Below are 15584 nucleotides of genomic sequence, written 5' to 3'. Positions count from 1 at the left end.
CTCCACCCCACCCCGGGCTGTGCGCTCCTGGCCCCTTGCACTTTCTCTTTCCTGCTTGGGCCACTGCATGAGAAGTTCTGTAAGGGGGGGTACTGGGATGATTCACTGCTGGACCCCCCGAGGCCATCCTAGTCTTGGCACTCCGTAAACACTCAACAAATGATTCCTGAATGAATAAATGCACACATGGCTTGCTCTGTGACTTTGGGCAGGTCCTGTCCCCCTGGGCCTTAGTCTTCATGGATGAACAAGGGGGTTGGACACAGCACATGGACAGGCTCTTCTAGCTCAGACCCGAGGAGACGATGAAGAGGCCCTGGCCTCTCTGTTGCTCTGAGTGGGAAGGAGTTGGACCCACGCTCCCTGAAGCCACCCTGGGGCTCAGCCTCCACAGTACAGGAGGCCAAAAAAAGATTGGAGCGGCCCTCTCCTGAAAGGGGCTTGGTGTTGGTGGTAGTGGGTGTGGCAAGAGAAGAGCCCCGATTCCCAGAGAAAGGCAGGAGCCAGCTCTAATCCTGGACACACCTTCTGCTCCAGTTGCCGGGCCTTTTGTCTCCGGAGCAGCATCTGGTTCCAGGCCTCCTCGTAGGGATCTGCCACCAGCGTGTGTCTGTTGTAGGACCGCAGCTGTGGGAGAAACAGCTGTCAGGGCAGGGACGAGCAGCTGGGCCTGAAGTGGGGGCAGAGGGGCTTGTGCAGGAGAGGGCTGGAGGGAAGAGGGGTGGAGGGGCTCCTCTGCTGTGGGGCAAAGAGGCTGGGTCCGTGGGTGGGGAGCCAGGCTGGGGAGCAGGCCCTCACCCGCTGCCTGGTCTTCTGCAAGTTGTTCCTCAGGATTTTGCGAATCTCCTCCTCCTTGTCCTTAGACAGTGCTGGCAGGACGCGCTCAGCAGGCAGGGCCTTGGGGTGGATGTTCCTAGGATAACAGGATGCAGGTTAAATACCCAAGAAAATTCTTGTGACCCTGGTGCCTGCTGCGGTGGGCCAGAAGGTCAGCCCTGGGGATGGCCAGAGAGGGTGAGCAGGCCTCAGGCCCTCAGTGTGACATCTGACAGATGACAGCGGTGCCTTGCTCACTGCCCCGCCTGGGGGCTCTACTCCAGGCTGGGGTCGAGGGGTTGACATGTGGGTGGTGAAGTTGCCCAGGGTGGCCACTGGCACTCACTGCATGGAGACGGTAGAGACAGCGGAGGGGATTTTGCCCATTCCCCCGCTTTCCACCAGCTCGATAGCCTGCTTCATCTCCATCTTGTGGTAGAAGGCGATGAGCTGGGGCTCCTTGGAGCGCTCGCCGGCTATCAGACACTTCTTCACATACTTCTTATTAAACCGGTTGAGCCTGCGGGGAGGAGGAAGGAAATGGATGGAGCCAGATCCTAAGGGTGGGGAAATGTCCAGGCCCCAGGAGACCCTTACCTGCCCCTCCCCACCCACCTGCCCACCAGGGCTGACACCTACTTGTCTTTCCAGTGGTGGTGGCCGTAGTGGCCACAGATGTCCTCGATGCCTGTCAGAAGGTGGTCCAGGAACTGAAATGGGCCCAGGGCCAGGTCAAGCCTCACAATTGGGTTCCCTCCCCTTCTAAGACCTCTGAATAGATACTCGTCAACCTCCCACTCTAGCTACAGCTTTGCTCAGCCCAGCAGTTCCAGGAGTAGCCAGGAGGTGGCGCTGACACTCTACTTATCCTGAACCCAAGTGGTAAAGACTCCCTGAGTGTCTCAAACCCTCTGCCACTGGCCACCTGTAGAGCCCTGCCTCCTTTTCTGAGCCCATCTGTGACCAATTGCCTGGGGTAGGTTCCATCAAGAGGCAGCTCCTTCCTCGGTCTTCCAGCTGCTCATACCATGCTTTCCCTACGGCTAGATCCTGGTAAAAGTGACCCAGGTGGCCTCAAGGGGCCCAGGGATCCCCCCAGCACTGGATAAGGGATGAGGAAGCTAACCGAGGGCATGGACATGAGGCCTAGCTGCTATCAGCCCCTGAGCCTTCTCCTACAGCCGAGGAGAAGCGCCTGAACCCAGCCCCAGCTGCCAGTACCTGTGCGTGGATCTCCTCATTGATAGAGCGCTTTGTTTCTTGCTTTTTCTTCACAGCCAACAGGTCTACCAGGGGTCGAATGGTCATGCCCTGGGGGGCAGGTAGGTGTCAGCCACTCCAGTTCTGCTACCCTGGAAAATGGCTGCAGAGTCTCCCACCTCCCCAGGGCCTCTAAAGCTGGGAAGCCCTCTCTGCTCTGAGGCCCCCAATCTCCCAGGACCCAAGGGTGTTAGAACTCCCCAACCCCCATCGCAGGGTTATATAAAGGCAGAGCCTTAAGGCCTGCTTCTCCCTAGAGATGCAGCCAGAGGCTTGACAGCCCATCCAGCAGAATGATGCTCACACGAGTCATCTAGCTCGGGCTAGAGGTCAGAGGGCCTGGGTTCAAGTATAGACTCCATCACAAACTCACTCTGCAATCCCAAGGAAGTCAGACCTGGGACATAGGAAGAACCACCCCTGCTCTGCCTCCCTCACAGGACTGCTGGGAGGACCTAGTGAGAACCTACCATGTGCCAGACCCAGGTGTATTTTACTAGTCTTCACTCTTCGATACCCACAATAACACTAAGAGGTAGGTCCTTTCATCGTCCCATTTTAATGAGAAAACTGAGGCTCAGTGAGGTTAAATAACCTTCTAAGAGCCCACAGAAGGGGTAGAGCCAGAATTCAAACCCAGGCAGGCTGCCTCTGAGGGAGGCCCCACCCCAATGCTGCCTTCTGTGAAAACAGGCTTAGAAAACCATTGGCATATACAACTTTAAAGTTAAGGTGATAAAATATTTTTAAAGAAAGCAGGACAAAAGGACAAAAGAACAAAAGAGGCAGCCCTCCCTTCTTTTAAACAACAGAACATAAGCTCAGTCCCATGAGGTTTTCTTTGCATTTTTTCCTCATGAGAAGGCAAAGACCTTTCCCATCTAGGGCTTTGCAAGGTTGGTGGCCGGGAAAGATGGAAGGAATGGTAGAGATATGGAGGCCTGGAGAAAGCGTTTCTTACTTTCCCAAGGTCACAATAGAACAATTTATACCATCTCAGGCTGGGCTTCCTTGGGGACTCTGGTGGGTGAGGGTGGAGAGGAATCTGGGCTAATCCTAGGTCATTTAAATGCACAGAAATCCCAGACCAGCAGGCTGGAGGGATCCTTAGGGATCATTCAGTCCAGTCCCCTCACTTCACGGATGTGAAACCGAGACCTAGAGATGGGAAGGTCTTTCAGACAAAGCAGCAGAGCTGGGGCTCAACCCATGACTCTTACTGCTTGGCTCAGTAGGCTTTCCAGTTCCCCGTGCTGTGCTATTATTCCCATCTTACAGATGCAGAGACTGAGATTCTAAGACATCAAGTCACTTGCCTAAGGCCCACAATAAGTTAGCTGGTGGCAAAGTCAGATCTTGGGCCTGCTGGCTCTCACCCACTTCTCTCAATGCTTCCTAGGTTCCTAGTCTGAGTTGGGCAGCATTCTAGTTACCTCATATTCTGACCTGTACTTCACAATGACTGATTATAACAATTCCCACTTTATACCTGAGAAAACTTGGGCCCAGAAAGAGGGACTGGCTTGCCCAAGGTCACACAGCAAGTTAGGGGTGAGCTGGGACTAGAATCCATGGCCCCCTTTTGGGTCGTGCACGTTCTTCTCAAGGACTCAGAGTCAGGGTCCCCAAGGCAAGGGCCTGCTCTTCCCTGGCCCAGTACCTGCACAAAGACGGTGAAGAAGATGACGGTGATGATGGCAGTGAGGAACAGGTCACACATAGGGAAGTGCTTCTTGTCTAGGAGGTAGCCCAGGGAGAAGGCGATGGCCCCTCGCAGGCCCCCGTAGGCGATGATGAACTGGTCCTTAGGGGTCAGCTTCACTATGCGGAACTTGTTGATGAACCAGGTCAGGCCCAGCACACCTGCCAGGGAGCGGGGAGATGAAGGGTCAGCCGGTCCTCAGCCCCTCCTGACTTCTACATCAGCAACTTCTCTGCTTGTCCAGGAAGCCTCCACTATTAAGCCCACGCAGCTTATTCACTCAATTCCTGGGTGTCTCAGGCCAGGGTGTTCGGAACACCTCAATCCAAGAGTTACGTGGATCCTTAAAGGGGCCACATAGCCCAGCATTTTCCCAACTTTAGAGGAATCAGAGAAGCTCCAGTGGCCACAGGTGGGGGGAGGGCAGAGAGATAAAACAAGATTAGCCACGGGTTGATACTTGTTAAATGTGATGGGTACATGGGAAATTATTACCCTATTCTCTCCACTTTTCTGTGTTTGAAATTTTCCATAATAAAAAATTCTTTAAAAATGCAGAGTCCTGGGTCCAAGCTCAACCCACAGAACGAGAATCTTGGAGGATGAGGCCCAGGAATGCGGAGTTTTGAAAAAGTATATCAAGTAAACGTGATACCCAGTCAGGCTTGGGGACACAGACCTAACCCTTGCTGTAAAGAGGAGGTAACTGAGATCTTAAGAGGGGAAAGGACACAGTCACTAAGCTGAGGGGCCTGTGAAGTGTGAAGGGAACCCAAGGAGCCAAGGCCTGGTCTAGCTTTGGCCATGGCCCCATGTGCAGCCTTGGGCTGGCAGCATATGTTTGTAAGAGCTGAAGTCGGCTGTGCCACAGATGGTGTCGAGAACACTCAGCTCAGACACAGCCCTGGGTTCTGGGAGCCTCAGGCCCCTCCTCAAAAACCAACAGACTCAGAGAGTCTCTGAGGCCCCTTCCCCTGACACACTATGACTCCATCCCCCAAAGACCACAGACTCTCCATGAGCACCAGCTTCTTTCCCTTCATGGGCCCATTATGAGCCTTGGCACCACATAAGAAGAACCAGGGGAGCCCCTTCTGTCCAGCTGAGCCGGGAGCAGTCAGGAGCCAACCCCAGCTCCTCCACACACACACCCCTCCCTCTGCCCAGCCCAGGGCCTCACCCAGCACTCGGGCGATGAGGCAGAAGAGCAGGGTGCTGATGACGAAGGTCCAGTTCCAGTGGTGGGAGCCAGCCACAGTGGAGACACCAAGGAAGATGAAGATGAGGGTCTCACTGACGCTGCTCCACATCTTCAGAAAGTACTTGATGGTCGTGTGGGACTTGTGGGAGATGTTGGCTTCCACATAGGGGCGCATCACAACTCCCGAGGCAATGAGTCTGGGGTCGGGGGAGAGGAAGGTTCAGAATCGAGCTGTGTCCTCCCACAGGGAGGCTGACAGTGCCATGACAGACAGGGGCCCGCTTACCCAGCTCCTCTCCTCTACAGCTCAGATGCCCGCCAGGTGCTCTACACACCTGCTCTGGCTTGATCTTCCTGTCAACCCTACAGGCACAGGTATATTCTTGCATTTTTCAGATAAGCGATATGAGACTTGAAAAAATAAATCACCTTAAGACACAACTAAGGTCTGCCCAACTCCAAAGCCTGTGCCTTCTCCCCTAGGCCTCATCACCTCTCTGCCCCATGGGAGTCAGTTACACATGCCAGTGGTCTCTTGGGTTTACTCCCCAAGTGAGGTATTCCCCACAACACACGGTGGTCCCCATGAGAGCTATGCTCAGGGTCCAGCAAGGAGCTTTGTTGCAAATAGCAACCCAAGCCCTCCGCCTGGTGCCCACACCCGGGCTTTGCTCCTGCTGGCCAGGCTTCTCTGCTGCTGCCCCAAGACCCTGAGCTCAGCCCCAGGTCTTCACTTCTGGTGTTCTCCCCTGTTGGGAACACCGTGGCACCTTACTGCCTCTCTAGATCATACTCTCCCCACTTCAAGACCCAGCTGAGGCCACAGGGCCTCCAGGACTCAGCCTGTGAGACTCTGGCCTCAAAGGAAGTCTCAAGCCTCCTGCCTGGGGGTGCTAAGGGGAGAGTGAGCGTGAGTGTCTGTGTCCAGCTACAACAAAGGACACCCTTTGAGACAAATGGAAGAAGTAGCAGGGCTGGGAGTTTTCAAAACTTTAAACTCAGTGACTTCCAGGGGCAGCCCTAGCTTCTGACTTCCCATCCCCTGGGCTTGCCCCAACACAGGCCACTCCTGCCTCATCTGCTCCTAACCAGGACTGTCCTCTCCAGAGCCTCTGAACCCCACACAAAACCCAGCAGAAGGGTTCTTCTTCTGGGAACCTTTCCTGATGACCCTTGTCACTGAAATGGCTTCCAAGTAGGGCCTAGAGCTGGAGCTGGAGGCTGGGCCCTTTGGGGCAGGGGGCATGACCCTACAAGACTGGGGAATCCAAGCTGGCAGCCTCCCCCACCAAGCCCCTGCTGCCTGCAGTGCCCAGGACTCACGCCATGATGCCCGACAGGTGGAAGAGCTCGGCTGACAGGTAGGCCATGTAGCTGTAGAGGAAGACGAAGAGCGGCTCGATGACACGGATGTGGGAGGTGAATCGGGAGGTAAAGGCTGCAATGATCCCATAGACCACGCCTACAAACACCCCGCCTAGGGCCACCACGAAGAAGCTGAGGAAGCCGAGGATGATGTCCACGATGCCCACATGGTCATAGTTGGCAAACTCCTCAAAGAGGTGGTACAGGACCTGGAGAGGGTATGCAGACTAGTTAGCCAGAAGGCAGGGACCCTGGCCCCCACAATTCCCTGGGGCCCACCCAGGGTGATCTCCTCCCTTCCACTGGCCATAGAACCAAGGAAAGGCCACGTGGTAGCAGAGACGACCTACTGCTGAGCAGTCCTCACAACCAGTCCCGGTGGCCAGAGGGCCTGGATTCATGGTGTGCTGGTTAACTGCACAGGCTCTGAAGCCAAACTGCTTGGGCTGGAATTCCAGCTCTTCAATTTGCTATCTGTACACATGGGGCAAGTTACTTAACCTCCCTGTGTCTCAGTTTCCCAATCCATAAAATGGGTGCATAACAGTACCAACATCCTAGTGCTGTTGTGAGGATTAAATTAGCTAATAAAGGTAAAGTGCTTAGAGCAGTGCCTGACAACGCAGTGTTAGCTACTACTGGTACTATCAATGGTCTGCCCCTCTCACTGTATGACCTTGGGCAAATTGTGTCCCTGTCTGGATTTCAATTTCCCCTTCAGCATACAAAGCAGGGAAAGTTGACCAAGAACTAGAACAGGATTTCTGAATTTCTGAAGATTTCTGGCAATACATATACCCAACTTGGATTCTCTGGAGGTGGGGCCCAGAAGTCTCTATTTAACAAGCTTCCGGGTGAAGGGCCAAGTTCAGACTCTATGGAATTGGAGGCTCTCTGAGGCCTTGCATCTCCTGGGCTGGGAAGTAAACGGTAATTGCGACACCCTTGTCAGAGGTGTAACTGGCACTTTATGCACTGTAAAGCCCCTTGATGATGGCTATCCCAGTCGAAACTTACGACCACCTTGTGAGGCAGGTGGCCAAGGATGCCTATGCCCTTGTCAACTGAGGCTCAGAGTGGTGAAGTCCGTGGCCAGAAGGCCCTAGTCAGGGAACGGGAGAGCTGGGCCCAGAACTTGTCCCCAGATAGCAGTGGCCTGGGACCAGCAGGCTCAGCTTTGAAGTTCTGTCCCCTGCTAGGTGTCAGCTTCCTGTCTGCCTCTCCTACTCCAAGTCCTAGACAGCTCTGCCAGGAAACCAGGTGGGGAGCTTCCAGGCCTGGGGAGGAGGAAGGGCACAAGGCACTGAAAATCCCTGAGAGGAAAGCCTCAAAACCCCTATTACCTGGGAAGCACCTGGAGGCAAGGTGAGTGTGGCACTGGGGTGGAGGGGTGACCTATTCCAGGGCAAAGGCCTCAGACCAAGAAGCTTTAGTGTCTGGGAAAGGGGGTGCTTACACTCATGGCCAGAGCTGAAGACAGGCCCTGACTCAGGCCAGGCAGGAAAGGGAGCTGCCGAGCACTGCCCCATCCCTGGGCTGCCTGGGCCACAGTAGTCTGGGAGACAGGAAAGGGCTCTGGTGGCAGATGGACTCCTTAGCAGGTATGCTCTCAGCCCTTGGCTACCCAACTCACTCCTGGCCTGAGGGAGTTCATGGTTCCTCATGGTCCACCACATGAGCTAACGGCGTGAACCTAAGAGTGAGACCCTCTTTTCTGGCCTATCACTATTTTTGCTGGAACTACAGAGAGGTAAGGCAGCATAACTGGTAAGCGTTTGAGCTCTGGACCCAGGCTGTGTGGATCTGAATCCCAGCCACATCACTTATCAGCTAACATAACCTTGAGAAAGTAACTTAAGCTCTCAATGCCTCAGTTTCTTCATCTGGAGAAACTGCAGATAACAACAGTGCCAACCTCATGAAGTTACTGTGCAGATTAGAAGAGGCAATACACATTCAGACACTGGAAGCACTCAATAAACGCCAGAGATTACTACCATCACTGCCACCACCTTCAGGAGGCAGAGCCTTAGGCCAAAGTTGCTGGAGGTAAGCTATCCACTTGACACAACCTGAACCCCAGCACCCATCTGGGGAGGGTTCCATCTCTGGCACCTTTCACGGTATTAGTGACTGCAACTCCTACAAGAACCCCAGGAAAATGACAGGCTGAGTACTGAAATCCCTGCATTACACATGAGGAAACTGAGGCTCATGTGGTAACCCGGGCCAAGAGCTGGTGCTAGAAGAGACCAGGACCGAGGCCTGCCTGCTCAGGCCAGACTGATGCTCTACCCACAGCCCCATGGGGGAGCCGGCGCGGCGGGGGCGGAGGAGAACAGTGGAGGAAGAGGAAGCCGAGGTGTCACAGCTGAGTACCGCTCTGTCTCTACTTTGAGGTACTGTTTTCTAAGGGGATGGGGGTGGGAGAGAAGGTGTAGGAGGAAGGAGCTCATGTGTGAGTGTGCGAGCATGGAACGGGCATGTACACATTCTCATGTTTTCCTGTGTGTGCAGCTGCTCTCTGATGGGTCCAGCTAGGAGGGGGGTGGCGAGTGCTTTCACAATATGACGTGAGCCTGTGCACACACATCTCTGTTTCCTGAGGAAACTGGCTTGGGGGAAGGGTGTGTGCAGACATGTACAGAATCTACCATGTGCAGACCCTGCATTGGGGCTGTCTGTTCTACTAGAGACAGGCAGGCACTAACTACTCTGCCACTTTGCAGCCAAGGAAGGTACGGTCACTTGCCTAAGGTCACACAGCAAGCATGTGGCCAACCCAGGCCAACTCATTTTACTTATCACCTCTGCAGGCTTTGGGGGCAAAGCCTTTTTCCACAATCTCTGCCCCAGAACACTGCTCAAATCAAACTGTAACTTAAGACACGGCTAACATGAGAGCTGAAAAGCTCCTCAAACATCAGTGATAAAGGTGAAACTGAGGCACGGAGAGGCTAAGTACTTTGCCCAAAATCATATCACTTCGCGAGTCAGCAGGGGAGTATATGACCTGGTAAGGCCAAGAGCTCACTCCCTAGAGCCCGAAAGACTTGGGTTCACATCTTGGTTCCATTATATACTAGCATGTGATTTACCTTCTTTGGGCCTGTTTCCTCCTCTGTAAAATGGGAATAATAAGTGCATCCTAGGGTTGTCATGGGGATTAAATGAGATAATCCACATCAAAGTGCTCAGTGTGGTGGCTGGCACACAGCAAGCAGGGATGAACATGAGCTGCTTAAACTGCTATTCTTGGCAGGAGGATGTGGTGCACACCCCCCTGGACTGAGATTCAGGTCTATGCCCTGTGTACACGTGGCGTGGCCCCCTACCCCCTCACCACAGTGACGGCGTCATTGAGCAGGGACTCCCCAAAGACGAGAATATGTAGCAGCTCGTTGATGTGGATCTCCTCAAAGACGGCAAGCACGGCCACGGGGTCCACGGCAGAGATGATGCTGCCAAAGAGCAGGTTGTCCAGCAGGCCGATATTGTTGATCTGCTCGCCGCCCACCAGACACACGGCGTACATAAGGCCGCCCAGGAAGAAGGCATTCCACAGCGTGCCCACCACGGCGAAGATCAGGATGGTGCCCAGGTTCTCCGTGAACTGCCGCAGGGGTAGGAAGTAGCCCGCATCCAGGATGATGGGCGGCAGCAGGAAGAGGAAGAAGATGTCAGACTGCAGGAGGGGGGGCTTCTCACCCACGCCCTTGATCAGGCCCCCCACCAGCAGCCCCACCACGATCAGCAGGCAGCTCTCGGGGACGATGCTGGAGATAGTGGGGATCACATGGAAACCTGCGGAGGGCGAGAGAACGGGAGGCCATAGGCTTGTGGGGGAGCCAGGAGCACAGAAGGTGGGGGCCAGGGGTTGAGGACAGCATCTGGCGAGAATGGCACAGGCTTGCTCTCAGAGCGCCCCGCTCTGTTCACTGGCCCTCCGCTTCCTCGTCTGTAAAATGGAGGTGATAACACCAGCTTCACAGGGCTGCTGTATAAGCCAAGTGACAGTGTTTTTAAAGTGCTCTTTTCAAAGAACATACATATGCTATCTCTATGTCACTGCAGTGGGTCTGTACAACTCTGGAAGGAAGAAACGATAAATTGATTACTTCGACTTCAAGTACCCAAGGCATTATCTAAGGCTGAACCCAAGTCATCTTTCCAGGCACCATTTCGGGGAGGGAGATTTCAGTTCAACACGAGATATAACAGTCTAACAATTCTGTCTGAGGAAAGAGAAGGTGTTCCCCATTGTGGAGGTGTTTAAGCAGAAGGCAGACAATGGGCTGGTGGAGAAATGACAGAGGAGATGGAAGGAAGCAAAGAAGAATCAAAGAATATCAGAGCAGGAAGGGACTCAGGGATAACACCACAGAACACATGTAGCAATCTCCAATCCCAGACTCGACAAACTCATTGCCATCAAGTTGATTCTGACTCATAGAAATCCTATAGGACAGAGTAGAACTGCCCCATACAGTTTCCAAGGAGCGGCTGGTGGATTCTAATTGCTGACCTTTTGGTTAATAGCTGTAGCTTGCTGTAGCTCTTAACCACTGTGCCACCAGGGCTCCAGACTCACCAGGCCTCTCTAAATAATCCCAGCGTGCTCTCCTGCTGAGCCCAGGTAGTTGCTGAGACAGGACTTGAAGTCAACAGCAACCAGTCAGTTTGGCATGTGAGATAAACCTATTGCCATCCTGTTTCTAGCCCAATCGCACCCATTGTAAAGATGGGGCAACTGAGGCTCAGAAAGAGGAAGAGATTTGCCCAAGGTCACATGGCAAACTAGTAGCAGAACCAGGATAGAACCCACACCTGACCCTCCAGCTCCCACCAAACTCTGCATTTCTGTAATTCAGGCTCTCCTGTCCTTCCTCCCCACCCAGGCATGAAGGGGGCTGTGCCTCTCTGCCTGAGACCCACCAATCAACTCCCCAAGTCCTGTCCTGGCTGGTGGCAGCAGGCCACTCTCTGCTGTGGTCCATTTGGGGCTTTTAACCCAGAGCTGGGAGGCAGCAAAGATTCCCTTTAGAGAGGAGCCTCCCTCAAGGCCAGGTTTAGCCAAAGAGTCCCAAGTTCCCTATGTTTTTTTTTGTTTTTTGGCGGTAGGGTACCAAATGGGGTTACAACCAGAAGTATAGAGGTCAGGATTTATATCACATATTTTTGGGGACACAATTCAACCCCTAACATTCCACCTTTTGAACCCAAACTAAACCTGCTGCCACTGAGTTGATTCTGACTCCTAGTGACCCTACAGGACAAAGCAGAACTGCGCCATAGGGTTTCCAAGGAGCAGCTGCTGGATTCAAACTGCTGACCTTTTGGTTAACAGCCTAGCTCTTAACCACTGTACCACTAGGGCTCCATTCCACCCTTTGACCCCCCAAAATTCATGTCCTTCCCATGTGCACAACACATTCATGTGATTCACCCTACCATATCATCCCAAAAATCTTAAATCAACTCCAAGCCCAAAATCTCATCTTCTGTATCATATAAATCAAACATGGGTGAAACTTTGGGCATATTCTATCCTAGGGCAAAATTCCATTTCATCTTGTGAACCTGTGAAATCCACATTACAAGTTATCTGTTTCCAAAGCACAACGACGGAACAGGCACAAGGTAGACATGTCCATTACAAATGGGAGAAATTGGAGGAAAAGAAGCAAGTCCAAAACCCAACAACACATTACATTAGCTCTCAAGGCTTGAAAATAATCCTTTGTTCTCTGAAACCATCTGAGCAATGGCCCTGCCCTTCAGACTCGGTGTTGGCCACACTCTCTGGATTCTGGGTATAGACCCCTTGGCCCTGGGCTTCAGCTCCACCTTCCAGGCCCACTGGGACGGGAACTCCGCTCCCTTGGCTTTGGGATGCCCAATTCTCCTAGTCCACCTGAGTGGTGACCTCACTCCCTCGGCCCCAGCAGGCCCCGTTCTTCTGCCCCTTGGGCATGGCAGCCCCACCTCCTCAGCTTTGGGCAGCGGCCCCATCTACCTGGCACACCTTAATAGCAGCCCCACATGCCAAAACCAAGTTGGTAAAGACACAACTCTTTAAAACCTAGGAGGCTGTGGCCCCACCCTTTGAAACCAAGAAGGCCCTGCTCCTCATGCTCCTTTCAACAGTTCTGCTGATCTTCAAGCTGCTCCAGGAATGGTTCTTTTCTTTTCTTGGAGGACAACAAATATAGCTCCTTTGGCCTGTTTCCCGCCTGTAGAATTCCAAGAGGCAGACAGTGTTCTTTCCTTTCATTCTTTCTCTGTCCCCTTCAGTCTAAGCTGATGGGTTTTCTTACTGTGGTAGTTGGTTAGATCCATCAGTCACAGGCTTAATCTCCTTAACAAAAGATTGTGTAGCCACACCTTTGGTGAAAATTCTAGGACACGTGTCCTTAGTTTGTACAACAGAATTTTCCAAATCTTTAAGTTCTGTTTTCATTTTGCACAGTTCATCTCTTTCCTCTCACATTTTATTATAAGTGGCAAGGAGAAACCACGCAGCCCCTTTAAGATACTGCTTAGAACTCTCCTCAGCCAGATATCCAAGTTCATCACTTACAAGTTCTACCTCCCACCAAACATTTGAATGTAATTCAGACAAGCTTTTTGCCGCTGCATTAAAAGCATCGCTCTTCCTCCATTGTCCAGTCACACATTCATTATTTTCTTTTAAAGCCTCACCAGAAGCACATTTAATATCCACATTTCTAGCAACATTCTGTTGTTGGCGCCATATGTATTCTCTAAGACAATAGAGACTTTCTCTATAGCTCTCTTCACTTCCTTCCAAGACCTCACCAGAACTGCCTTTGACATCCATAATTCTACCAACAGTCTCTTCAAGGCAATCTAGGCTTTTACTACTTGGCACCTTAAAACTCTTCCAGCCTCTACCCATTACCCAATTCCAAAACTCCATTTCTACATTTTAGGTATCTGTTAGAGCAGCACCCCACTTTTCTAGTACCAAATTCTGTCTTAGTTATCTGGTGCTGCTATAACAGAAATACCATAAATGGGTGGCTTTAACAAACAAAAGTTTATTTTCTCACAGTTTAGGAGGCTAGAAGTCCAAATTCAGGGTGCTGGCTCTAGGGGAAGGCTTTCTCTCTCTGTCAGCTCTGAAGGAAGGTCATTGTCTCTTTGAGCTTCTGCTCCTGGGTGATCTTCATGTGGCTTGGCATCTCTCTTCCCTCATCTCTGCTTCTCTAGCTTGCTTGTTTAATCTCTCTTATATCTCAAAAGAGACTGACTCAAGAACACCCTATACTAATCCTACCTCTTTAACATAACAAAAACAGCTCATTCCCAAATGGGATTATAACCACAGGCACAGAGGTTAAGATTTACAACACATATTTTTGGGGGACAGAATTCAATCCATAACATTCTACCCTTTAGCCCCACCCACAAAATTCATGTCCTTCCTACATGCAAAACACATTCACCCCATCACATCATCTCAAAGGTCTTAAATCAACTCCAAGTCCAAAATCTCATCTTCTGAATCATCTAAATCAAACATGGGTGAAGCTCTGAGTGTATTCCATCCTGGGACAAAATTTCTATCAGTGAACCTGTGAAACCTAGAACACAAGTTATCTGCTTCCCAAGTACAATGGTGGAACAAATACAATGTAAACATTCCCATTACAAATGGGAAAAACTGGAAGGAAAGAAGGGTTTGTGGGCACTAAGCAAGATCAAAACCTAGCAGAGCAAATTTCATTAGCTCTCAAAGCTTGAAAATAATCCTCTATTATCTGGGACCATCTATCTGGGCAATAGCCCTGCCCTCCAGACTCTGGGTGTTGGCCAAGCTCTCCGGATTCTGGGTGGAGGCCCCTCAGCCCTGGGCATCAGCCCTGTCTTTCAGGCCCACTGGGATGGCAACTCTGCTCCCCTGGCTTTAGGCAGCCCCATTTTCCTGGTCCATCTGAGTATCCCTGGGTGGCTTCATTCTCTGGTTCTTAGGCATGGCAGCCCTGTTTCCTTAGCTTTGGGTGAAGACCCTATCTTCCTGGCCCACGGGAAGGGCAACCCCACACTCTGGAACTAAGGTGGTAGAAATCTGACTCTTTGAAACCTAGGAGGCAGTTTTTTTCCCCGTTTGAAATGGAGATGGTGGTTCTACCCTTTGAAATTGAGGCAGCCCTGCCCATCATGGTCCTTCCAACAGTTCTTCTGATCTCCGAACTGTTCCTGGGATGGTGCCTTCCTTTTCTTGGAGGACAACAGATGTTCGCAACCAAGTCACTCCAGTGGCCTGTTTCCTGCCTGTAGAATTCCAGGAGGCAAACAGCTTTCCTTCACTTTGTACTGTCTCTGTCCTTTTCTGTTGCAGTGGTTGAATAACTCCATCAATCACAGCCTTAATCTCTTGAACAAAAGATTGAGTTGCCACATCCTTGGTGACAGTTCTAGGACACACGTCCTTAGTTTATACAACAGAATTTTCCAAATCTTTAAGTTCTGGTTTCATTTTGCACAGTTCATTTTTAAGCCCACCTTTTTCCTCCCACATTCTACTGTAAGCGGCAAGGAGAAACCATGCTGCCCCCTGAAGATCTTGTTTAGAAATCTCCTCAGCCAAATATCCAAGTTCATCACTTACAAGTTTACCTTCCACCAAACATTTGAACCTAATTCAGATAAGTTCTTTGCCACTGCACAAAAAGCATCACCTTCCCTCCAATGTCCAATCACATGTTCATTGTTTCCTTTTAAAGTCTCACCAGAAGCACATTTAACACCCACATTTCTAGCAACATTCTGTTTATGACAACAGAAGCTCTAATGACAGCTCTTAATTCTTTTAGCGCCCTCATAAGAATTGCCCTTAACGTCCATAATTCTACCGACAGTCCCTTCAAGGCAAACTAGGGCCTTACATCAAAATTCCTCCGGCCTCTGTGGGGACCATGGTCTCAGGGAACATCTAGCTCAACTGGCATAACACAGTTTATAAAGGCAATGTTCTACATTCTACCTTGGTGAGTGGTGTCTGGGATGCTCCACTGGTCTCATCCCTTCGGGAGCAGGGGAGTGTGAAGAGAACAGGATACAAGGAAAAGATTAGTCCAAAGGACTAATGGACCACAGCTGCCAGGGCCTCCACCGGCCTGAGTCCAGTACAGCTAGATGGTGCCCAGCTACCACCACTGACTGCTCTGACCGGGATCACAACAGAGGGTTCTGGACAGAGCTGGAGAAGGATGT

The 15584-nt window shown here is 51.6% G+C and overlaps 1 protein-coding gene across 1 annotated transcript in view; it reads right to left on the bottom strand.

The window, feature by feature from the left end:
* Nucleotides 1-15584, bottom strand: part of SLC9A1 (solute carrier family 9 member A1) — a 60152-nt gene that overhangs the window by 2168 nt on the left and 42400 nt on the right. The window contains exons 2-10 of the mRNA XM_004377066.2: nucleotides 9688-10148; nucleotides 6303-6553; nucleotides 4959-5176; nucleotides 3737-3939; nucleotides 2038-2127; nucleotides 1456-1526; nucleotides 1163-1336; nucleotides 799-913; nucleotides 526-627 (exon numbers count right to left, since the gene is read on the bottom strand). Coding sequence (XP_004377123.1) covers nucleotides 526-627; nucleotides 799-913; nucleotides 1163-1336; nucleotides 1456-1526; nucleotides 2038-2127; nucleotides 3737-3939; nucleotides 4959-5176; nucleotides 6303-6553; nucleotides 9688-10148 — 1685 coding nt within the window. The remainder of the gene's footprint in view (nucleotides 1-525; nucleotides 628-798; nucleotides 914-1162; nucleotides 1337-1455; nucleotides 1527-2037; nucleotides 2128-3736; nucleotides 3940-4958; nucleotides 5177-6302; nucleotides 6554-9687; nucleotides 10149-15584) is intronic.

This window comes from Trichechus manatus, unplaced genomic scaffold, assembly GCF_000243295.1.
Source record: "Trichechus manatus latirostris isolate Lorelei unplaced genomic scaffold, TriManLat1.0 scaffold00048, whole genome shotgun sequence".
In the NCBI taxonomy this organism is placed as follows: Eukaryota; Metazoa; Chordata; class Mammalia; order Sirenia; family Trichechidae; genus Trichechus; species Trichechus manatus.
Note: the sequence above shows the minus strand (reverse complement) of the source record. Positions and strands in the feature narration are given on the sequence as shown.